The 25,903-nt window shown below is 40.1% G+C and overlaps 2 protein-coding genes across 4 annotated transcripts; both read left to right on the top strand.

The window, feature by feature from the left end:
- The first annotated feature begins 520 nt into the window (after positions 1–520).
- On the top strand, positions 521–25,641 carry LOC5502777. Its single transcript, XM_032371089.2, has 7 exons — positions 521–1,243; positions 1,654–1,686; positions 2,428–2,650; positions 3,425–3,582; positions 3,992–4,237; positions 24,638–24,919; positions 25,066–25,641. Exons 1-7 carry the CDS (start codon positions 865–867, stop codon positions 25,512–25,514), a joined length of 1,770 nt encoding a protein of 589 aa, XP_032226980.2. The 5' UTR covers positions 521–864; the 3' UTR covers positions 25,515–25,641.
- Positions 4,265–16,634, top strand: LOC125560766 (zinc finger protein 239-like). 3 transcript variants are annotated; one of them, XM_048723113.1, is made up of 4 exons: positions 4,265–5,384; positions 15,037–15,092; positions 15,514–16,314; positions 16,404–16,634. In XM_048723113.1, exons 3-4 carry the CDS (start codon positions 15,565–15,567, stop codon positions 16,584–16,586), a joined length of 933 nt encoding a protein of 310 aa, XP_048579070.1. In that variant the 5' UTR covers positions 4,265–5,384; positions 15,037–15,092; positions 15,514–15,564; the 3' UTR covers positions 16,587–16,634. The 3 variants fall into 3 exon arrangements, with proteins under 3 accessions (XP_048579070.1, XP_048579068.1, XP_048579069.1); XM_048723111.1 differs by lacking the exon at positions 15,037–15,092; XM_048723112.1 differs by lacking the exon at positions 4,265–5,384 and having other exon boundaries at positions 14,226–15,092.
- Positions 25,642–25,903: the final 262 nt, after the last annotated feature.

Genomic DNA, 25,903 nt, shown 5'->3' with positions numbered 1-25,903 from the left:
GTACTTGCTCAGAGCCTGGGAGGCCTGTGAGCTCACCAGCAGGTACAGGCAGACTACATTTTTCCGTGATTCCTTTTGTAGCCCGAGTAAACGCTGGTGCAGCGTCTAGTTTTCAGATGAGGCTGGGCCGTTCTAATTTTTGGGACATTTAAAGGCTGAATATGTTTTGAACGATGTTCTTAAATTTTAGTGTATATTAAAATATAATACCCAATGAATTATTAGAAAGAGAGCTACGCAAATGATCAATAGAATTATATATAAGGTTGTCATTATGAGCACAATTTCATTCTGCATTTTAGAACGTATCAGAACTAAAAAAGTAATATTTTTTCTGACATTGAACCTCGGCATGTTCTTAGCATATTCTTAAAATTGTGTGAAATCTAAGGCTGGACGTTCTTATAAAAAAGGTTCTTATGAAAAAAAAGGTGTACTCCATGCTTCTCCTATATTATCTGAGATGCGAGCAGTCGATATCAATGCAACGTATGTAGTTTTTGAAGACGTAAAAGTATATGGGTAGAGGCGTGTTTAGTTTTAACATAACAGAAGCGTACCCTGGAATTGCCGAGGGGATGCACAGATGAGTCAAGAGTTTTCTCGGCCGGGAGGGAGGAGGGAAGCTTCGTTCCCTCTTTTAACCCAAGTCTCCCCTGGCCGCTCGCTCCAATTTTTTCTCGCTTTCTGTAATCGCCACCTTGCAAGCTACGCGTTTGTTTTGCCACAGCAAGCTCGTGTGTATATTGTTTGCTTGAATGGTCGACAGTCAAGCGGAATGGAACGCGGAATGCAAATCAATAGCTTCATATGATTCTAGATATTGACATTGTTAAATAACACGCCACGTCTCTTGCCTCAGTTATGGAGGAACCAGTGTCTAAATACAGAGTGTTCCTTCTACAGTTAGCGCAACAATTAACAGATGAGGACTGCCGAGGTATGAAATTCCTCGCAGCAGACTTTATTCCTCGGGCCAAGCGCGATGCCATTGAAGGTGTTCTAGAATTCTTTTGTGAGCTTGAGGACTGTAAAAGAATGAATGCAGATAATCTAGACATTCTGAAGTTTTTGCTAATGCAGTTGAAGCATTTTGCTTTGGTGAAGAAAGTTGAAGAATTTGAGCTAGAAAGGAGGGTCTTCGCGCAGTCTTTGTTGGATATAAGGAAGAAACAATCGTGTAATCAAGATCCGAATAATAACACTATCGCAAAGAACAGCCTAGAAGGTGACAGTTCACACGGTGAGGAGCATGTAAACAGTAAAGTTGGGTAAAGGGTATGTTTATGTACTTTTCTTTCGTCAGAAATGTTTTTGGGGGTTAATTATCAACATTTTGATTATTAAAATCATAGTTAACTATGATACTAAAATACAGCAGTCTGTTATGTCCGCACGCAGCTCTTACAAGCTGCAATTTGATTGGGCAAATGGACAATATCCGCACCTCGACACAAAGAACGAGAAGAATAGAGACAAAAGAACTCCTTTGTAGAACAAAGATAATAGGAGACAAAGCAGCTGCGTACTTACTCTCTGTTATTCATTACTGCTTGGTGGTGATGATGACTCTGTTGTTGTTGTTTTTGTTGTTGTTGATGATGATGATGATGATGATGATGATTATGTCCTCTGTCCTTTTTATACCTACAGGTACTCATTCACACGAGTCTAGGAAGCATGGTGGTGAGTTCCATAAAATAACAGTCTGCTAGTACATTGAAGGGAATTTCATTAGGCCGAAAATGGGTGAAATGCGAAGGGAAGGGGGGGGGGGAGAGAAATTGCAACCCTCTAAAGTCGGCGTTTTTTTTTTATAGCGAAGAAATCTTAGAAGGAAGCATATGAGATGCATTACTTCATAATTAGATATTCTGTCTAAAGGATCCTGTTTTTTCTTTCCCTCATAACACTATCGGATTTTAACAACGAGAACTAGATCTAACGTCTCTGCGATATCCTTCAACCCTGGCTTTTCAGGATTTATGTGTATATGGCATCAGCAGAATAAAACCACTATGAGCAGAAATTTTCAATCCAACCCTATAGAACCTCCTCTTACTTGAGCTACGGGTTTTCACTTTAAACCAAATTTTTTCATGTTTTCGGAAGAACCCTCCCACTGGACTGGAAGATCCGCTAAAAGAAAATGGTTCCCATGATTGGCCGATGGGGGAGGGGGAGGGGGAGGGAGGGGGGGAGGGGGAGGGAAGGGGGAGGGGGTACGTAGTCATAGGTATCATGGAAATTCCTTATAAAGAAATGAGCCGCTTTTTGGCCGCCAAGGGGGCGGGGGGGTGTGCGCGCGTACCCTGTGTACGCGCTTGATGGTCGCTTTATGGTAAACAAACTGTCCCTCCTGCTCAAAATCCTAGCTACTGGCCTGTGTCTTTTATATGATTCCTAATATGGTTCCTAATATTCTAGAGCTTTCTGCACGTGTCGTCCTTGAGCTTGCCGGTAGAGGGGCCTGGTACCTAGGTTGTGGCTACATTCTCAATCGATACAAGGATGACCCAGACACCTTAGCGCACCTAGTGACCACCGTGGTTCTTCCTACGGGTATCCTGATGAAGACCCTATCGAAAGGCTCCATCACAATAGTGTTCCAAGCCAACGATCTTGATGCTTTACGCGAGTTTTGGAAAAGGTGAAAATGAATTCTATTCGTCTCCCTTTCACCTCTTCCCCCGTTTCCCCTTCGCCTGGTTACATCCGGTACGTCGCGCGCTAATCTTTGGTTAGACGGTAATTACCAATGGCAGTACCGGATGTCATTACCGGATGTCAGGACCGGATGTCAGTACCAGATGCACGCAGGTTAGGGACAGGCCATTAAAAAATTGAAGAGGGGGAGGTTTCAGTCCTGCATGTTTTATTTCTCGTAAGACATGCATGAATATTTTAAACTGTTGTACGCATGTTTTTCTGTTTGGGCTGCATGCATTTTTTCCCAGGGTTTTCATCGTTTATGATTTTTCCCTCACCCACCACCCCTTCAATTGTCTAATTTTCTATTTGTCCGTTCCTTATTTCTTCCTCCCATAAAAACTAACCCATTTTTTGGCTGCTGGTTGGGAAGGGGGGGCGTACCCTGTAAACCCCCCCGGTGTACGGGCCTGTGAACCCTTGGTGTCCGGGCCTGTGAACCCCCCCGGTGTACGGGCCTGTGAACCCCCCCGGTGTACGGGCCTGTGAACCCCCCTGGTGTACGGGCCTTTGAACCCCCCCGGTTTACGGGCCTGTGAACCCCACAGGTGTACGTGCTGTTGCTCAGGGCCGCGTACCTAGAAATCAAGTTAACGTTTACCCAGGGATGACCCTTTTATCCAAACCAATGTAGAGAAAGCCGTATTCAGTCTTAGGTTAGCGCTAACCTGCTTTCTAGGAACCGGCCCTTGTTCATCTTCCTTATCTGTCCCAGGTACCGTGACGGCACATTGCGTGACGCGCTCTATAGGGTTTTAGTCACGGAAGAGCTCGTCCAGCTCGCTGCGAAGAGGACCTTTGTGTTCAAGGTTGAGATGGATGAAACAGAGTACAGAGACGCTTTGCTTGACTTGCTGGTCGTTAAGCTTGAAGGTACGATCAGTGCAGGGTAACTGATGAATGTCAGGATTGATATGAATGAAAATTAAATTGGCGAGGCGGCAGGATCATGTTCTAGTATCATTGCGCAAACACCTCATTTTCAAATATTTTCAAACATTATAAAGAAATGACCAGTAGGAACGTGGCTGTGCCCCCAATATTTCCTTATGTTTCTGTATCGTGCCCCCCTCCACAAATATTTCGAAATGTGCTAAAGCTCAGATATGAGTGAGACCAAAGAAAAAGCATAGTATTTGAAGATTCCCTATAAGGAATGACCCACTTTTTGACGGCCAAGAGAAGGTGGGGGTTACGCGCCTGAGGTGTGTGCGTGTTTGAAACCTTAGCAATCGTACTGCACACCTTTTTCTAAATTATTATATTCTATTTTTTTATTCAGCCAACGGTTTGCTGAAGACTATAGCATCTTCAAGGTCTAGACGTCGATCTAAATCTCTTCCGGATATGGCGTCACTGGTGTTGAACTCATCACGTGAATGCCCACGTGACATCCACGTGACCTTGGCTTCTGAACTCAAGAAGCGAAATAGCGAGCTCTGGGATATACTTCTGAAATTCGGAAATCGCCGGATTACGCATGAGCTGAAACGTGAACCCGCTACACCACGTATTACTTTTACCTCAGGTATGAATGAAGTTTCTAGCCCCATGATGTGGCGGTTCCCATATGATGGCGACGGTATGGTGGGCCCCCTCCCCTTTGCGTGCTTCCGGACGCAACCATATGAAGGGGGTCTGGTACCGAGGAATCTTAGTTTCTCTTTAGAGACCCCCCTTGACTACAGATGGTCACAGTCACTGTTTTTCTCTTCTGATTACAAGTCATAAAGTTTACGAAGCACCTGCGATACGGCAACCTTAAAAATGACAAATATCAAGAAGTTTTTCCAAATAAGGAATGTATTAGTTTCCTTATATGGAAGTGACCGCGTTTGGCAAAAACGAAAATTTCTGGCAAAATTTTCTTTATATGTAAAATTAACTAATTCATCCTAGTTTTATATCCCCCCCCCCTTCATGTCGGGAGCTGGATCCGCCCCTGTAATGTTATCACCATCATCAACAGCCAGCGAGAGAAATCGTTACCCCCGGTCCTATTTGGGTGAAGAAAGAAAAAAACAAAAGTGGGAAGCTGAAATCGTGCATACTCAAAAAAACGCAGAAGTCCATGAAGGTCGCTCCGATTTCTAGTTCATTTCATTTTCACAGTGATTGGTTAGCTTCCAGTTGGCTTTCGGGACTCCTGTGGCGCGCAAAAGTGGAGAAGTTGTTTTTTGTAGGAGTGGGGGATGGGGTTAACAGCTTGTTTTTCGCTTTAGAGCAGAATAATTATAGAGTGACTTAATATATTAAAATCTTTTTTCATCATACACACCTCCGTTGATAAAAATAATTTTATAGCTCGAATTCGCGTTCATTCTTTTTTTTTATGCCCGGGTTGCTGTTGCTTTTGAAAAAAAAGTTGTATAAATCTTATGTGTCTAAATCGCGAAAGAGTAAAAGAAAAAGACAGCAGAACAGTGAAAGGAGAACTCGAATAGCCTGCGTAGCAAGCGGGAAGACCCTTCCCCCTTCTCGCTAAAACTCCACAGAAACGCTTGCGGGCAATTGCAGGCTAAAACTGGAAGAGTTTGAGTCTCAACTCTCGCCGTGTTCGTGAGGATTCCACAGGAGTCCCGTCTGACATATTGATCACAAAAAGAATCCTTGTTGGGCTGCCTGTTTGTTTCACAAAAAAGATCAAAATGGCGGACGAGTCGCGTGGTGAGAAGGTTGGTATAATCTACTCTCTTTTACCATTTTTACCGATTCTGGGATAGTATTAGTCTGTGATTACGTTCTTTCTGTGGTTGTTTTATCCTCTTGGACTCTGTTGTTATGTATATAGCTGCTACACTCTCGCTTTAGAGTGCAATACACCAAAAACTGGAAATCGACTCTGCCAAATTTTCGTCTTTAATAAGACTTCTTCAGGGCAGACTGAAGAAGGTGAATCGTAACAAGCTTATTTACATCAGAATAGTGGCGCGAGACACAAAAGCATTACAACTGACAAAAACGCCCATTTTCTAGAATAGCGCGCGCTATAAATAAAAGAATTTATACATCTCTACGTGGGTTCCTACTACAAAAAAAGTCATCACTATTAAGACCCCGCGGGTAGATAGACTTAAGCCGATAAGCCCACTGGCCTTCCCTTTCCCTGAGCTGACCCTCAGAGTTACACTTTTCTATAAGTTGTACCATAACGTTATTAAGACCTAAATGATTGTCGCAATGAAAATGTTGATAGATAAGGTCATCCTTAACTCTTTCACTTACCGGTAAACTAGGGTGCTTATTTAACCTACTTTTATGATTATTAAAACGCTTCCTAAAACTATTGATAGTAGACCCTATGTATTGCTTGCTATACATAGAGCAAGTAATTAGATAAACAACAAAATCTGAGTTACAGTCCAAGTCAAAATTAATGACATATTTCTTATTAGTAACTGTACAGCGAAACTCCCGCCCTGTCTTAAGAAAGTTACACACCCTACACCTTTTACCGCCACACTTACCACAACCTCTAACCTGAGTACTATCCTCTTTAAGAGAGGAGTGCACCAGCATATCCTTTAAACTCCTAGGTTTCCTATAAGCCACCATAGGTACCCTACCAATAGCACCCCTACATCTACTAGAAAATTCTAGAACTGGCTGTAAATTACAAAGAATACCAGGTAAATTAGGTAAAGCTGGATGAAAAGTGACTACAAAAGGTACACGATCATTCTTACCTTTACGCCTGTCTTTCAATGTGTCGTCCCTAGGAATACGTCTAACCCGGTCAGCTTCCCTCCCCACAAACCTGCTGTCATAACCCCTATCAACTAAATAACCTTGTAACTCTAATACGTAGTGCCTGCCCAAAAGGAATGCCTTTCTTACAAGCAGACGGATGACAGGACGTATGAAAAAGATATTGATGCTTATCAGTAGGCTTACTATACAGATCTGTAGAGATAAACCCATCCCTAAGAGTAAGTGAAACATCCAAAAAATTTACCTGATTAGTAGACCACTCAAACGTAAATTTTATAGTTCTATGTATAGAGTTCATGTGAGCCATAAACTCTCTCAGAGCGTCCTCACCTTCAGTCCAGATCATGAAAATGTCATCGATATACCTACGCCATAAATAAGGCTTAACTGGAGAAGAGTCTATGATTTCCTTTTCCACTTTAGCCATAAAAAGATTAGCATATGATGGTACCATTCTAGTACCTATAGCCATACCTAATACCTGTAAATAATGCTTCTTATTAAATACTAAGTTATTATTCTCCAGTACAATGCGAGCTAAGTCCACAAGGTCCTCAGTGGGAATATAATTACCTGTTAACTTACCACGTTTGTCCAAAAGGGCGGTAAAAGGGCGGGAGTTTCGCAGTACAGTTACTAATAAGAAATATGTCATTAATTTTGACTTGGACTGTAACTCAGATTTTGTTGTTTATCTAATTACTTGCTCTATGTGTAGCAAGCAATACGTAGGGTCTACTATCAATAGTTTTAGGAAGCGTTTTAATAATCATAAAAGTAGGTTAATAAGCACCCTAGTTTACCGGTTAGTGAAAGAGTTAAGGATGACCTTATCTATCAACATTTTCATTGCGACAATCATTTAGGTTAGGTTATAATGTTATGGTACAACTTATAGATAAGTGTAACTCTGAGGGTCAGCTTAGGGAAAGGGAAGGCCAGTGGGCTTATCGGCTTAAGTCTATCTATCCGCAGGGTCTTAATAGTGATGACTTTTTTTGTAGTAGGAGCCCACGTAGAGATGTATGAATTCTTTTTATCCATAGCGCGCGCTATTCTAGAAAATGCGCGTTTTTGTCAGTTGTAATGCTTTTGCGTCTCACGCCACTATTCTGATGAAAATAAGCTTGTTACGATTCACCTTCTTCAGTCTGCCCTGAAGAAGTCTTATTAAAGACTAAAATTTGTCAGAGTCGATTTACAGTTTTTGGTGTATTGTATTCATTGTTCTGGTACGAGATCGCGACAGTTTGGGCTTTTTGATTCTACTCGCTTTAGAGTTAATACAGTAAAACTCGTCTTAGCCTCCGGGGTGTAATCGCCAAAGTCGTCACTTTTCAAAAAGTCCTGCACTTATACTCAGGCAAAGTTTACTGTACTTATACTCAGGCAAAGTTTACTGTACTTATACTCAGGCAAAGTTTACTGTACTTATACTCAGGCAAAGTTTACTGTACTTATACTCAGGCAAGTTTACTGCACTTATACTCAGGCAAAGTTTACTGTACTTATACTCAGGCAAAGTTTACTGTACTTATACTCAGGCAAAGTTTACTGTACTTATACTCAGGCAAAGTTTACTGTACTTATACTCAGGCAAAGTTTACTGTACTTATACTCAGGAAGTTTACTGTATTTATACTCAGGCAAGTTTACTGCACTTATACTCAGGCAAAGTTTACTGTACTTATACTCAGGCAAAGTTTACTGTACTTATACTCAGGCAAAGTTTACTGTACTTATACTCAGGCAAGTTTACTGTACTTATACTCAGGCAAAGTTTACTGCACTTATACTCAGGCAAAATTTACTGTATTTATACTCAGGCAAAGTTTACTGTACTTATACTCAGGCAAAGTTTACCGTACTTATACTCAGCCAAGTTTACTGTACTTATACTCAGGCAAAGTTTACTGCACTTATACTCAGGCAAGTTTACTGTACTTATACTCAGGCAAAGTTTACTGCACTTATACTCAGGCAAGTTTACTGTACTTATACTCAGGCAAGTTTACTGTACTTATACTCAGGCAAAGTTTACTGTACTTATACTCAGGCAAAGTTTACTGTACTTATACTCAGGCAAGTTTACTGCACTTATACTCAGGCAAAGTTTACTGTACTTATACTCAGGCAAAGTTTACTGTACTTATACTCAGGCAAGTTTACTGCACTTATACTCAGGCAAAGTTTACTGTACTTATACTCAGGCAAAGTTTACTGTACTTATACTCAAGCAAAGTTTACTGTACTTATACTCAGGCAAGTTTACTGTACTTATACTTAGGCAAAGTTTACTGTACTTATACTCAGGCAAGTTTACTGTACTTATACTCAGGCAAGTTTACTGTACTTATACTCAGGCAAAGTTTACTGTACTTATACTCAGGCAAAGTTTACTGTACTTATACTCAGGCAAAGTTTACTGTACTTATACTCAGGCAAAGTTTACTGTACTTATACTCAGGCAAAGTTTACTGTACTTATACTCAGGCAAAGTTTACTGTACTTATACTCAGGCAAGTTTACTGTACTTATACTCAGGCAAGTTTACTGCACTTATACTCAGGCAAAGTTTACTGTACTTATACTCAGGCAAAGTTTACTGTACTTATACTCAGGCAAAGTTTACTGTACTTATACTCAGGCAAGTTTACTGTACTTATACTCAGGCAAGTTTACTGTACTTATACTCAGGCAAGTTTACTGTACTTATACTCAGGCAAGTTTACTGCACTTATACTCAGGCAAGTTTACTGCACTTATACTCAGGCAAGTTTACTGCACTTATACTCAGGCAAAGTTTACTGTACTTATACTCAGGCAAAGTTTACTGCACTTATACTCAGGCAAGTTTACTGCACTTATACTCAGGCAAGTTTACTGTACTTATACTCAGGCAAAGTTTACTGTACTTATACTCAGGCAAAGTTTACTGTACTTATACTCAGGCAAAGTTTACTGTACTCATACTCAGGCAAGTTTACTGTACTTATACTCAGGCAAGTTTACTGTACTTATACTCAGGCAAGTTTACTGTACTTATACTCAGGCAAGTTTACTGTACTTATACTCAGGCAAAGTTTACTGTACTTATACTCAGGCAAGTTTACTGCACTTATACTCAGGCAAAGTTTACTGTACTTATACTCAGGCAAAGTTTACTGCACTTATACTCAGGCAAGTTTACTGCACTTATACTCAGGCAAGTTTACTGTACTTATACTCAGGCAAAGTTTACTGTACTTATACTCAGGCAAAGTTTACTGTACTTATACTCAGGCAAAGTTTACTGTACTCATACTCAGGCAAGTTTACTGTACTTATACTCAGGCAAGTTTACTGTACTTATACTCAGGCAAGTTTACTGTACTTATACTCAGGCAAGTTTACTGTACTTATACTCAGGCAAAGTTTACTGTACTTATACTCAGGCAAGTTTACTGCACTTATACTCAGGCAAAGTTTACTGTACTTATACTCAGGCAAGTTTACCGTACTTATACTCAGGCAAGTTTACTGCACTTATACTCAGGCAAAGTTTACTGTACTTATACTCAGGCAAAGTTTACTGTACTTATACTCAGGCAAGTTTACTGTACTTATACTCAGGCAAGTTTACTGTACTTATACTCAGGCAAGTTTACTGTACTTATACTCAGGCAAGTTTACTGCACTTATACTCAGGCAAAGTTTACCGTACTTATACTCAGGCAAAGTTTACTGTACTTATACTCAGGCAAAGTTTACTGCACTTATACTCAGGCAAGTTTACTGTACTTATACTCAGGCAAGTTTACTGTACTTATACTCAGGCAAAATTTACTGTACTTATACTCAGCAAAGTTTACTGCACTTATACTCAGGCAAAGTTTACTGTACTTATACTCAGCCAAGTTTACTGTACTTATACTCAGCCAAGTTTACTGTACTTATACTCAGGCAAAGTTTACTGTACTTATACTCAGCCAAGTTTACTGTACTTATACTCAGGCAAAGTTTACTGCACTTATACTCAGGCAAGTTTACTGCACTTATACTCAGGCAAGTTTACTGTACTTATACTCAGGCAAAGTTTACTGTACTTATACTCAGGCAAAGTTTACTGCACTTATACTCAGCCAAGTTTACTGTACTTATACTCAGGCAAGTTTACTGTACTTATACTCAGGCAAGTTTACTGTACTTATACTCAGGCAAGTTTACTGTACTTATACTCAGGCAAAGTTTACTGTACTTATACTCAGGCAAGTTTACTGTACTTATACTCAGTCAAGTTTACTGTACTTATACTCAGCAAAGTTTACTGCACTTATACTCAGGCAAAGTTTACTGTACTTATACTCAGCCAAGTTTACTGTACTTATACTCAGCCAAGTTTACTGTACTTATACTCAGCCAAGTTTACTGCACTTATACTCAGGCAAGTTTACTGCACTTATACTCAGGCAAGTTTACTGTACTTATACTCAGGCAAGTTTACTGCACTTATACTCAGGCAAGTTTACTGCACTTATACTCAGGCAAGTTTACTTTACTTATACTCAGGCAAGTTTACTGCACTTATACTCAGGCAAGTTTACTGCACTCATACTCAGGCAAGTTTACTGCACTTATACTCAGGCAAAGTTTACTGTACTCATACTCAGGCAAGTTTACTGTACTTATACTCAGGCAAGTTTACTGTACTTATACTCAGGCAAGTTTACTGCACTTATACTCAGGCAAAGTTTACTGCACTTATACTCAGGCAAGTTTACTGCACTTATACTCAGGCAAAGTTTACTGTACTTATACTCAGGCAAAGTTTACTGTACTTATACTCAGGCAAAGTTTACTGTACTTATACTCAGGCAAGTTTACTGTACTTATACTCAGGCAAGTTTACTGTACTTTTACTCAGGCAAGTTTGCTGTACTTATACTCAGGCAAAGTTTACTGTACTTATACTCAGGCAAGTTTACTGCACTTATACTCAGGCAAGTTTACTGTACTTATACTCAGGCAAAGTTTACTGTACTTATACTCAGGCAAAGTTTACCGTACTTATACTCAGGCAAAGTTTACCGTACTTATACTCAGCCAAGTTTACTGTACTTATACTCAGGCAAAGTTTACTGTACTTATACTCAGGCAAGTTTACTGCACTTATACTCAGGCAAAGTTTACCGTACTTATACTCAGGCAAAGTTTACTGTACTTATACTCAGGCAAGTTTACTGTACTTATACTCAGGCAAGTTTACTGTACTTATACTCAGGCAAGTTTACTGCACTTATACTCAGGCAAAGTTTACTGCACTTATACTCAGGCAAGTTTGCTGTACTTATACTCAGGCAAAGTTTACTGTACTTATACTCAGGCAAGTTTACTGCACTTATACTCAGGCAAAGTTTACTGCACTTATACTCAGGCAAGTTTGCTGTACTTATACTCAGGCAAAGTTTACTGTACTTATACTCAGGCAAGTTTACTGCCTTTATACTCAGGCAAGTTTACTGTACTTATACTCAGGCAAAGTTTACTGTACTTATACTCAGGCAAAGTTTACCGTACTTATACTCAGGCAAAGTTTACCGTACTTATACTCAGCCAAGTTTACTGTACTTATACTCAGGCAAAGTTTACTGTACTTATACTCAGCCAAGTTTACTGTACTTATACTCAGGCAAGTTTACTGCACTTATACTCAGGCAAAGTTTACTGCACTTATACTCAGGCAAGTTTACTGTACTTATACTCAGGCAAGTTTACTGTACTTATACTCAGGCAAGTTTACTGCACTTATACTCAGGCAAAGTTTACTGCACTTATACTCAGGCAAGTTTGCTGTACTTATACTCAGGCAAGTTTACTGTACTTATACTCAGGCAAGTTTACCGTACTTATACTCAGGCAAGTTTACTGTACTTATACTCAGGCAAAGTTTACTGTACTTATACTCAGGCAAAGTTTACCGTACTTATACTCAGGCAAAGTTTACTGTACTTATACTCAGGCAAAGTTTACTGCACTTATACTCAGGCAAAGTTTACTGCACTTATACTCAGGCAAAGTTTACTGTACTTATACTCAGGCAAGTTTACTGCACTTATACTTAGGCAAAGTTTACTGCACTTATACTCAGGCAAAGTTTACCGTACTTATACTCAGGCAAAGTTTACCGTACTTATACTCAGGCAAAGTTTACTGTACTTATACTCAGGCAAGTTTACTGTACTTATACTCAGGCAAAGTTTACTGTACTTATACTCAGGCAAAGTTTACCGTACTTATACTCAGGCAAAGTTTACCGTACTTATACTCAGCCAAGTTTACTGTACTTATACTCAGGCAAAGTTTACTGTACTTATACTCAGGCAAGTTTACTGCACTTATACTCAGGCAAAGTTTACCGTACTTATACTCAGGCAAAGTTTACTGTACTTATACTCAGGCAAAGTTTACTGCACTTATACTCAGCCAAGTTTACTGTACTTACTGTGACTATGTGATCAAAAAGTCAAACTGTCGTCTCTATGCACTCAGAAAACTAAAATCATGTGGTGTCTCAGAAGGGGATTTAGTGTCTGTGTACTGTTCTCTTATAAGGTCCATCTTAGAGTATGCCTGCGTTGTCTTTTCCAACCTTCCGCAATACCTATGTGCTGCCTTAGAAAGAATTCAAAAAAGATCTCTAGGAATAATTTTCGGTAGTGGCCTTAGCTACGAGGACGCCCTCGAACACGCATGCTTGTCTTCTTTAGAGGTGCGGCGTCACAATGTGTGCAGAAAATTCATAAGCAATATCAAACAGGGGAGCGTCTTATACCCCCTAGTGTCAAGCAGACTTATATCCTCCAACTCGCCATACTCCCTAAGATCTAAGCGCTCACATAGTGTGGTTCCGGGTCGCACGGACCGTTTTTCCAAATTCGTCTCAGCGCAATATGCTGGGGATTTAATGTTATTATGAATTATGTATGGTGTAATGTATTTTGTAGTTAGCTGACCCTACCGGTAATTCAGTTGTAAAAGAACTGCAAACGGTTGAAATAAACGAGCATTATTATTATTATTATTATTATACTCAGGCAAGTTTACTGTACTTATACTCAGGCAAAGTTTACTGTACTCATACTCAGGCAAGTTTACCGTACTTATACTCAGGCAAGTTTACTGCACTTATACTCAGGCAAAGTTTACTGCACTTATACTCAGGCAAAGTTTACTGCACTTATACTCAGCCAAGTTTACTGTACTTATACTCAGGCAAGTTTACTGTACTTATACTCAGGCAAAGTTTACTGTACTTATACTCAGGCAAAGTTTACTGTACTTATACTCAGGCAAAGTTTACTGTACTTATACTCAGGCAAGTTTACTGTACTTATACTCAGGCAAGTTTACTGCACTTATACTCAGGCAAGTTTACTGTACTTATACTCAGGCAAGTTTACCGTACTTATACTCAGGCAAAGTTTACTGCACTTATACTCAGGCAAAGTTTACTGTACTTATACTCAGGCAAGTTTACTGTACTTATACTCAGCCAAGTTTACTGTACTTATACTCAGGCAAGTTTACCGTACTTATACTCAGGCAAAGTTTACCGTACTTATACTCAGCCAAGTTTACTGTACTTATACTCAGGCAAAGTTTACTGTACTTATACTCAGGCAAAGTTTACCGTACTTATACTCAGCCAAGTTTACTGTACTTATACTCAGGCAAAGTTTACTGTACTTATACTCAGGCAAAGTTTACTGTACTTATACTCAGGCAAAGTTTACTGCACTTATACTCAGGCAAAGTTTACTGCACTTATACTCAGCCAAGTTTACTGTACTTATACTCAGCCAAGTTTACTGTACTTATACTCAATGTGTTCCTTAGGCATTTTTCTCGTTAGTTTCAAGCTGTCGAGTATGTGGTATTTTGACAATCACTCCTATGAGGTTTGTTTGAGTTTCTTTTTGTTTAAGTTTTCCCAGCATTTGCAAATTGCTTAGTACATCAGAATCTCCTTCTTGCGTTTATATTTCATGTAGTGTGATTTTAGGAACTCCATTGGGAGATTGTCTCTAATATGAGAATGCTTATGACATCCATGAAGTACTAGCCTTGTTGAATGACTGTCGAATGACAGAACACTGGAAACCCAGGATTCCGCAGACATTTGAAAACAGGTGTAAAGTGATCAGGAATGTGTAAAATGTTTTCATGGCCTGGAATAAACAAAAATTTGTAAGAGTCTATTTTGCATACTTGTACTTGGAATTGGGGATTCATTCTAGTATTATTAGTGTCCTTGGCCTTAGTCCTGCTGTCAGCATATATATAAATTTTGGATATGTAAAGTTATATATTTTAGCACATTTGTGTTACATGTGCAGAAATGTGCAGAAATGCAACTCGACTGCATCTTGTTGCATACTTCCTTTTCATGACATGCTGTGACGTCATCTGTCCATGTATTAGAGGAAAGACGCATGCAAAAACAAGATCTATTTGTTAAATATAGCTGCTGCACTCTCGCTTTTGGGTTCTTATGTAGTTTAAGGTTTGTCTGTATTGAGTTTTACTTGTTTGATTTGATATTTGTCTAAGAACATGAAATATTTTTTTGACGAACAGTCTTTCCTATCACCTTGTTTGACGTTTGAATGGATATATTCAAGGCCACTTATCCGGTAAACTAATGACTGAGTATTTTGGTCTCACTGTGTTTATTTTGCATTGATGTATTTTTTCTTACTTATCACTGCCTATATAGGCGGGCTGGAGGGTCAATGTGTTAAATAAGAATGTATTTACCAGACTTTTCTGTTTCACAATGTCCAATTTTGAACACAAATCAAAGCAAATGGAATGACTTGATTCTTGATTGACTTCAATTTATATTTTATTTAATTAGATGATATATCAAGTGTAGTGTTGTGTTTTTTTTTCTGATAACTTTGAAGTGAATTTCATGTGTTTAAAATTTACAATGTTTGAAACTAAACCTGCAATTTTTCTGCTTTCTTTGATCCTGTTATTTTTTATTCAACTTTTATTATGACTATCCCATGTGTCAAAAACACTTTAATAAATCATCATTTTTTTTTTCAGGGACAGGAGTAGAGTAATTTTAGCCTCAGTTGTTGCAATTAAAGAAGTGTTATGGGAGATAAAAGTCAGGAGGAAATTATGTCAGAGAAGAAACATATAAAACAACCGTCCAACGAATTCCAATTTTTGGTCAAAGATTTGGTCTGCAAGCAGGAAATAAAAATTGAACCAGAACTTTTTGATTTGAAAAGTATTGCAGAGGAGACATCAAAAGCGTTGAATTCAAGTGAGAAGCCATACAAATGTGATAAATGTGGCAAGTGCTTTACTCGAAAATCACACCTAAAGACGCACCTGATGATTCACTCAGGACAGAAACCGTACGAATGTGATGAATGTGGCAAGTGTTTTTCCGAATCTGGAAACTTAAAAAGACACCTGATGATTCACTCAGGACAGAAACCACACGAATGTGATGAATGTGGCAAGTGCTTTACTCTAAAATCACACCTAAAGACGCACCTGATGATTCACTCAGGACAGAAACCGTACGAATGTGATGAATGTGGCAAGTGTTTTTCCGAATCTGGAAACTTAAAAAGACACTTGATGATTCACTCAGGACAGAAACCGTACGAATGTGATGAATGTGGCAAGTGTTTTTCCGAATCTGGAAACTTAAAAAGACACCTAATGATTCATAAAGGACAGAAACCATACAAATGTGATGTATGTGGCAAGTGCTTTACTCTAAAAGAACAACTAAAGAAACACCTGATGATTCACTCAGGACAAAAACCATACGAATGTGATGTATGTGGCAAGTGCTTTACTCGAAAAGCACACCTAAAGACGCACCTGATGATTCACTCAAGAGAGGAACCGTACTGTACGAATGTGATGAATGTGGGAAGTGCTTTACTCGAAAAGCACACCTGAAGACACGCCTAATGATTCACTCAGGACAGAAACCTTACAAATTTGATGTGTGTGACAAAGGCTTTACCCGACATGCAGACCTGAAAAGACACCTATGGATTCACTCAGGACATAAACCATACAAATGTGATGAATGTGGCAAGTGCTTTAACCAATCTGGAGACCTGAAAACACACTTAATGATTCAGTCATGACAGAACCCATACAAATATGATGTATGTGGCAAATGCTTTACTCAAAAACATACCTAAAGACACACTTAATGATTCACTCAGGAGAGAAACCGTACAAATGTGATGAATGTGGCAAGTGCTTTTCCTAAGGTGAGAAACCATACAAACGTGATGAATGTGTGAAATGCTTTACTCGAAAAGCACACCTAAAGACACACCTGATGATTTACTCAGGACAGAAATCATACGAATGTGATTAATGTGAGAAGTGCTTTACTCGAAAAGCACACTTAAAGACACACCTTATGATTCATTTAGGATAGAAACCATACAAATGTGATGTATGTGGAAAGTGCTTAACTCGAAAAGCAAACCTTAATACACACCTAATGATTCACACAGGACAGAAACCGTACGAATGTGATAAATGTGGCAAGTGCTTTTCCGAATCTGTAAACTTAAAAGGCACCTAATGATTGACACAGGACAGAAACCTTACAAATGTGATGTATGTGGCAAGTGCTTTACTCTAAAGGCACAACTAAAGAAACACCTGATGATTCACTCAAGACAAAAACCATACGAATGTGATGAATGTGTCGAGTGCTTTTCCGAGTCTGGAAACTTAAAAAGACACCTAATGATTCACACAGGTCAGAAACCATACAAATGTGATGTATGTGGCAAGTGCTTTACTCTAAAAGCACAACTAAAGACACACCTGATGATTCACTCAGGACAAAAACCATACGAATGTGATGAATGTGGCAAGCGCTTTTCCGAGTCTGGAAACTTAAAAAGACACCTAGGATAAGGATTCACTCAGTCCAGAAACCATACAAATGTGATGAATGTGGGAAATGCTTTACTCGAAAAGCACACCTAAAGACACACCTGATGATTCACTCAGGAGAGGAACCGTTCGAATGTGATGAATGTGGCAATTGCTTTTCCGATTCTGGAAACTTAAAAAGACACCTGATGATTCACTCAGGACAGAAACCACACGAATGTGATGAATGTGGCAAGTGCTTTACTCTAAAATCACAACTAAAGACACACCTGATGATTCACTCAGGACAAAAACCATACGAATGTGATGAATGTGGCAAGCGCTTTTCCGAGTCTGGAAACTTAAAAAGACACCTAGGATAAGGATTCACTCAGTCCAGAAACCATACAAATGTGATGAATGTGGGAAATGCTTTACTCGAAAAGCACACCTAAAGACACACCTGATGATTCACTCAGGAGAGGAACCGTTCGAATGTGATGAATGTGGCAATTGCTTTTCCGATTCTGGAAACTTAAAGAGACACCTAATGACTCACTCAGGACAGAAACCACACGAATGTGATGTATGTGGCAAGTGCTTTACTCGAAAACATACCTAAAGACACACTTAATGATTCACTCAGGAGAGAAACCGTACAAATGTGATGAATGTGGGAAGTCATCATCTGTCATCTGTCCTCCTCGTGCCGTGTGGCACATAGGGCCTTCACAGTGCTTTTCCACTTTTCCCTGTCTGCTGCTTTTGACCGCACCTCGTCCCAGTTCCTCCACCCCGCCTCGCCTCTCTCCCTTTCCACAGTCCTTCGCCATGTTGTTTTGGGTCTTCCCTGTTTCCTTCTGCCTTATGGTGTCCAAGTTAATGCTACGCTGCAGTCATTTTCTCTTCCTTGTCTCAACACGTGTCCGATTATTTTCCATCGCCGTCTCTTCACTTCACTGCTCAATTGATGTACTCCAGCTCTTCTCTGTACCTATTCATTCGTTAGATGGTCTTCCCAACTAATCTTCAATATCCTTCTCAAACACTTCTGTTGGAATACATCTAGCAATTTATCATCTTTCTTGTTCATCTTCCACGTCTCGCAACCGTACAATAAAACCGAAAGTACCAACGACTTGTAAATCTTTATCTTTGTCCGTATCGTGATCTTCTTTGAGTTCCATATTCGTTTCAGCCTTGTGTACACACTCCTTGCTTTTGATAATCTATTTCTGAGATCTTTCATTCCACCACCCTCTCTGCAAACTTTTGCTCCTAGGTACGTAAACTCGCTGACGTCTTCGATTTCTTTTCCATTGATCACAATATTTCCATGCTGTTTGGCATTTATCCTTAGCATCTTCGTCTTCTCTAAGTTTATTTTCAATCCCGCTCGCCTAGCCTTGCCGTCCAGCTTTGCTGTCTTCTCCTGAATATGATGTTTTGTTGAGGAAAGCAATGCTATGTCGTCCGCAAAGTCTAGATCGTCCAGTTTAGATGTACATTTCCATCGTATTCCATTTTCTCCTTTTCCAACTGACCTTCGCAATATCCAGTCCATGACCAAAAGAAACATAAAGCCCTACATATTGCAGCCTTGCTTTACCCCCGTCTTTATGTTGAACCATTCTCCTGTTTCACCCTGATCTTCGACCGCACACTGGAAATCTTCATAAAACAGCCTCACAATGCGTATAATCTTCTCTGGAACTCCATACTTTTCCATAATTACCCACAAACTCTCACGATGGACTGAATCGAAGGCTTTCTCAAAGTCTATGAAATTAACATACAAAGTTGCCTGCCACTCATTCACTTGCTCTATTAATGTTTCTCTATATAAATACTTGCTCCGTAGTTCCTCTCCCTCTTCTATAGCCAGCCTGCTCTTTTCTCAACTTTTTGTCAACTCCGTTTCGTATCCTGTCAATAACAATTCTTCCAAGTATCTTCCCTACGATGTACAATAAGGTGATTCCTCGTGAGTTCTTACATTCTTTCAAATTTCCTTTCTTTGGTAGCTTTATTATAAGCCCTTTCTTCCAGTCATTTGGGATGGTTTCATGCCTCCACACTTTTACAAGTAGCTTATGCACTCGCTCGGCCGGGAATTCTGGGTCTGCCTTCAGCAACTCAGCTGTGATATTATCTATGCCCGGCGATTTTCCATTCTTTAGTGTTGTGATTGTATCTTTTACTTCTCCGAAAGTTGGTTCATTGACGGATATTTCCTCTATCAATTCTCCGAATTCAAATTCAACTTCATCCTCCGGTTCTATGGGGTTATCTGGTTGCTCTTTTTTTAATACTTCCCTAAAATGTTCTGTCCATCTCCTCTGTATTTCCTCTTTTTTACTGAGAAGGTTACCGTCCTTATCCAACACTGCGGTGCTGTGCCTAGGTCTCTCGTTACATAGTTTCTTCGTCAATCCATATATAAGGTCTTCATATGTTGGCTTCGCGCCGCCTTTTCAGCTTCAGATGCTATCTCCTCTAACCATTTCTTTTTGTCTGCCTTCAAACTTCGCTTCACTTCTCTGTCTTTTCTCTGTACTTTTTCCTCAATTGCCCCTTAACTCTCTCCGATCGTGTACTCAATATTTTCTCATTCATCTGTTGTCTTTCATCTATCAGATTCCAAGACTCTCCGCTAATCCATGGTTTGTTCTTCTTTCGTGGCTTACCTAAAACTGTCTCTGCAACTTCCAAGAGTGCCTTTTTCATTATAATAAAGTCCCTTTCCACTTCTTCCTTTGCATCTACTACTTCTTCCCCTCTCTCTTCTTCGTCCTCTTGCTCCAATGCTTGGAACCGATTCCTTAATTTGATGTTAAATGTGTTCCTTACCTCTTTCTCCGTCAATTTAGATGTATCACATTTCACTCTGATGTTACCCTTCCGTTTTGGATCTTTCCTTAACCTTAGCTTTACAGTTGCACACACCAAGTAGTGATCACTTCCTACGTCCGCTGATCTAAAAACCCTTGTGTCTTTTACTGAATTCCTAAACCTCTCATTTACCAAAACATGGTCTATCTGGTTCTTTGTCTTTCCATCTGGTGAAATCCAAGTTGCCTTGTGAATGGTTCTATGTGGGAACAGCGTCCCAGTTATGACAAGTTCGTTAAGGTCGCACAATTCACATAATCTTTCTCCATTGTCATTTCGAACTCCCAATCCATGCTTCCCCATGACTCTTTCATAGTCCCAGTTTTGGTCGCCAACCTTTGCATTCATATCACCAGTGATGATTAACATGTCGTGTTGATTTCTGCTATCTAGTACCTCCTGCAGCCGTGTATAGAACTCATCTTTTAAATGTTCGTCTGCATCCTCTGTAGGCGCGTATATGTGAATGATGGTCAATTTAATGTGCCTGGAGTAGAATCTTGCTTGAATCATTCTCTCGTTCCAAGGAGTCCATTCTATTAAACAAGCCGCCGCATTTTGGACATGAGGATCCCTACTCCCTCTCTATGGATGTTATCTTCCCTTCCAGAATAAACCAGCGTCTCGCCATCTCTCAGATGCATTTTCCCTTGGCCTGTCCAGTGAGTTTCACTGATTCCCATGATGTCGATGTCTCTCTTGCCCATTTCCCTCGCTGCTTGGGAAACATTGCCGCTAATATATAATGTCCTGACATTCCAATTACCTATTCTCATTGCATGTTTTGGGTGAACCAATGGTTTAGTCAGCCCAGGGGCGTCCGGATGGCTTTGGCCTCTGCGCGTCATACAATCTCTTTCATGAGATGCAGCCACGGTCTTCCCAAGTGAATTTGCTCTGCTTCTGGTTTCTGTGATAAGCTATTTTTTTTATGGGAGAGGGTTATCAACCCTTTGCCCAACCCCCAATCTGGAGGACCAGTGGATCACTCTTCGTCTGGCCCCTACCTTTCGACCTGTTCGGCATGGGTGTCCCTGCCAGGAGTAAAATACTCCCGCCGACATAGCTCTAGAGGTCATTGGAACACACAAACACCCTCACAACGATAAGGTGGCGATCCCGTCGAGGAGTGCTTTACTCGAAAAACACACCTGAAGACACACCTAATGATTCGCTCATGACAGAAACCATAAAAATGTGATTAATGTGGGAAATGCTTTACTCGAAAAGCACACCTGAAGACACACCTAATGATTCGCTCAGGACAGAAACCATACAAATGTGATTAATGTGGGAAGTGCTTTACTCGAAAAGCACACCTGAAGACACACCTAATGATTCGCTCAGGACAGAAACCATACGAATGTGATTAATGTGGGAAATGCTTTACTCGAAAAGCACACCTAAAGTCACACCTAAGGATTCCCTCAGGACAGAAACCATAGAAATTTGATGTGTGTGACAAAGGCTTTACCCGACATGCAGACCTGAAGAGACACCTATGGATTCACTCAAGACATAAACCATACAAATGTGATGAATGCGGCAAGTGCTTTAACCAATCTGGAGACCTGAAAACACACTTAATGATTCATTCAGGACAGAAACCATACAAATGTGATGAATGAGGCATGTGCTTTACCCAATCTGGGAACCTGAAAACACACCTAAGGATTAATAGCCTGCTTGCAGGCTGTACTTGGTGTTATCATCGCGGAAAACCCTCTTCGGTCGGTGACCGGGTGCCATCTTGTATTTTAAGCCGCGTGGTTCCTGGGAGCGAGCGCAAAAACGGACGGAGGGCAGAGGGAAAGGAAAAGGAAGCCTAGCCTGCCTCCGTTTTTGCGCTCGCCCCCAGGAACCACGCAGCCTAAAACAAAAGATGGCGTCCGATCACCTAAAAGAGAGGGTTTTAAGCGATGAAAACACCGAATACCGCCTGCAAGCAGGCTAAAGGATTCACTCAGGACAGAAACCATAAAAACTTGATGAATGTGACAAATGCTTTCCCGACAAACACACCTGTAAACACACCTAATGACTTACTCACGGTAGAAACCACACCAATGTGATCTTATTTGCTTCTTTACTTGATACACATGAAGCACTGCGGGTTAAAATAGACAGATTTTCCAAGTGCAACCTTATTTGAAATAGTTGTGGTTATTTTAGATCGCGTTTTGTGGCAATGACATATGGACTTTTGTGGCAATGATATATGGACTTCAAATAAAGAACACCTTTTAATGCAAAATGGAATAATTACAGTGAACACCTGCGTATAAAAACCTGGAAACTTCAAAACCATGCTGAATAGGAACTTATAAATCGGAGTACCTTTTTACAGATCAGGCTGTTTATATTCTTTTACACCAGGCAATAATAGTCACTCAGATTTTACATGTATATCCAGAATTTAGACAATACACCAAAAACTGGAAGTCGACTCTTCTTCAGGTTAGACTCTGCCCTGACTCTGTCTTAGTAAAGACGGAAATTTGGCAGAGTCGAATTCCAGTTTTTGGTGTATTGTATTCATTGTTCTGGTACAAGACCACGACAACTTGGGCTTTTTGTTTTGAAGTGGAGGGATATAAGCTCAAACTCTTGGCAAACCACTGCTCGGGATCGTCCAGCATGGAGAGTTAAGATCAAAGGACCAACACAATAGAACAGTCATCGTCGCCTCGACGGACTGCCAATGAATGAATATACGTGGGTATTTACTGGGTCATTTCCCTTAAAATTCAATCTCATTACAATCCAATGTGATTGGAACTACTGCACTATCAAATGATGCTTCATTTCTTTATACAAATTTTGGGTTCTTACTCTATGCCACATGACCATTAACTTGAAAACATCCCTCAACATTTACCAATCATATGGAAATAGACGAAATAGAAACTTGTATAGAGCCTAGACGCACAACCAACCTAGGAAGTGAGAGAATTTTCATGCTTATTACCTCCGCCTGTAATCTGCTGTAATTATATTTATCTGAAATTTTAGTCAGAACTGGGCAGAGGGGCGGACCTCCACGAACAGGCTTGTAAAACTTTTGATTTCATTTTCAACTCGGGGAATATGAATCATGGACGGGTTGTTGTTGGGACTTCGACGTCACTCCATCGTTGGAACTTTTTGTGGGCCTTCTGTATTTTCACAACACAGCAATCCTTGGATCATCTATTAATATCAACTTCAGCTTAAACTTTAAAAGTGTTAAAGGACATTTGTAATCGAATTGTGACCGATATAGTCAATACAAGCCGTAGATTATATACACATGTTTCATAAAACGTTAGTGAAAAAGGCGATTGGCAAATGGAACAGTAAAAACCCGCGTGTAAGAACCTAGTGATTCCAGAACCAAAGGCATAAATTTTGGATTTTAATACACCAAAATATAAGAACCACTAAACCAAAAAAATCAAAAGGTTCTTATATGATGGGTTACTCCATAGAAAACGAAACAAATTTTTGGGCTTTGAAATGTCAATTTTCTCAAATTTTGCGCACGGTAGTTAAGTGGTTTGGGCTTTTTTTCGTCTCCGTATTTTATAAACACTGTTTCCACGTATTTTTTTTTTTTTTTTTTGCTTTTTAATAATAATAATTGATTATACTGTACTTCATGTGTCAATACGTAGGGAAAAAACGTGAAGAAGGACGTTTTTATTTACTCTCAGGGTATCTTTGATATGTTCATATTTGTTACTTTGTTTAGTACCGTATATATAGCCTGCGCTTTTTTTCTCTCGTCTACGGACTCCTTCCCTCTCCCCTATAGCGCCACTACACACGCTAGTACAGTATCCTGTATATTTTATGCACATAAGAAAATAACAAGGAAAATTATTTTGCATTCACGAGTTGGCTCACAGAGCCTTTGATTATATTCACGAGTTGGCTCACAGAGCCTTTGATTATATTCACGAGTTGGCTCACAGAGCCTTTGATTATATTCACGAGTTGGCTCACAGAGCCTTTGATTATATTCACGAGTTGGCTCACAGAGCCTTTGATTATATTCCCGAGTTGGCTCACAGAGCCTTTGATTATATTCACGAGTTGGCTCACAGAGCCTTTGATTATATTCACGAGTTGGCTCACAGAGCCTTTGATTATATTCACGAGTTGGCTCACAGAGCTTTTGATTATATTCACGAGTTGGCTCACAAAGCCTTTGATTATATTCACGAGTTGGCTCACAGAGCCTTTGATTATATTCACGAGTTGGCTCACAGAGCCTTTGATTATATTCACGAGTTGGCTCACAGAGCCTTTGATTATATTCACGAGTTGGCTCACAGAGCCTTTGATTATATTCACGAGTTGGCTCACAGAGCCTTTGATTATATTCACGAGTTGGCTCACAGAGCCTTTGATTATATTTTTGTTTCAGGTGAGGAAGGTACCCTGCTGAATGAACTTCTAGGCACCAGGCTATTGCAAGAGATCTCGGTCTGTCTTGACCGTAAGATGGCTTTTGGGAATGACTGGCGCCAACTGTCCAGTGTGTTTGGTTACAAGATGGCTCAGATTCGTTGCTGGGAGAGACAGCCTTCGCCAACGGCAGCGATGCTTGATCGATTAGCCGAAGAGAGGCCGGGCATCACAACAAATGAGCTGGTCAACACTTTGTCAGGCATTGATCGGAATGACGTCGCTGTTTTGTTACAGAAAGGTAGGCAGTCCTGACTTGAAAAATGCCTTTTTGATCGTGTGATTACGAGCACGTGATTGGATCACCTGTTCTAGCTGTTGGTTAAAAGTGTTACTTATCAGGACTTCTTGAAAAATTTTAACATTAACAATACGTGTTGCTGACAGGTTTGTGCGCAAGTCAGACCACACACGAGACCATGTATCTCCTTGTCGACCTCCCATTCAGCATCCGCCGCGACATGGCCATGGAACTAGATCAGGACCCTGAGAAATTCAACAACGTGGTCCAGCAATGCCTTGAAAGCCTGAGCACCGTGCAAATAGAGTGCCTTCGCAGGCAGCCCTCCCCGACTATGGCCTTCTTGGACCAGCTCGAGGCTAAGATGCCGCTTCTCTCTGTGAAGTCTATAAGTGACGCCTGTGAGATGAGTGGCGCTACTCACTCTGCGTTACTCATAGACAAGTATTTGATGTCTAACGGCGCCATGATTGTAAAAGAACTGACGTCAGCGTCGATCACAAATCGGTTGCTTTGGACATCTAGAGGTTGGCACGGGACACGTGCTGATAGCGTGGATTCGGGTATTTTTCAATCCGAGCCGAGCTCACCTTGACAGAGGAAAAAAATAACATGAAATTTTCCAATTCTCAATATATAAGCTCAAGATTCTGCATACAAGGAGTTCATCTGACTAAAAGCTTAATTCCAAATTTTAAAGAAATTTAGAAGATATGTAATTTAGATATTAGCGAGCAAAGTTGGCTTAATTTCTGATCAGAGCCCGACTTCTCCCTCGGTCAAAACGACGACAAACAAATAAATAATCGACTTTTGAGCTTAATTTGAAAATATATGGAAACATTAACTCGCATTTTGCTAATGCTAACGTCACATGACGACATAATGACGTCGTCCTACTTTTGTACTCACTTTTGTTTATTGTATATAGCATATTGTAAATATAAAATCAAGAGTAATTCAGATCAATTCAGTCTTTTATGC

The sequence above is a fragment of the Nematostella vectensis genome, chromosome 15 (assembly GCF_932526225.1).
Source record: "Nematostella vectensis chromosome 15, jaNemVect1.1, whole genome shotgun sequence".
In the NCBI taxonomy this organism is placed as follows: domain Eukaryota; kingdom Metazoa; phylum Cnidaria; class Anthozoa; order Actiniaria; family Edwardsiidae; genus Nematostella; species Nematostella vectensis.
The sequence above is the reverse complement of the archived record's forward strand: the minus strand, read 5'-3'. Positions and strand labels throughout refer to the sequence as shown.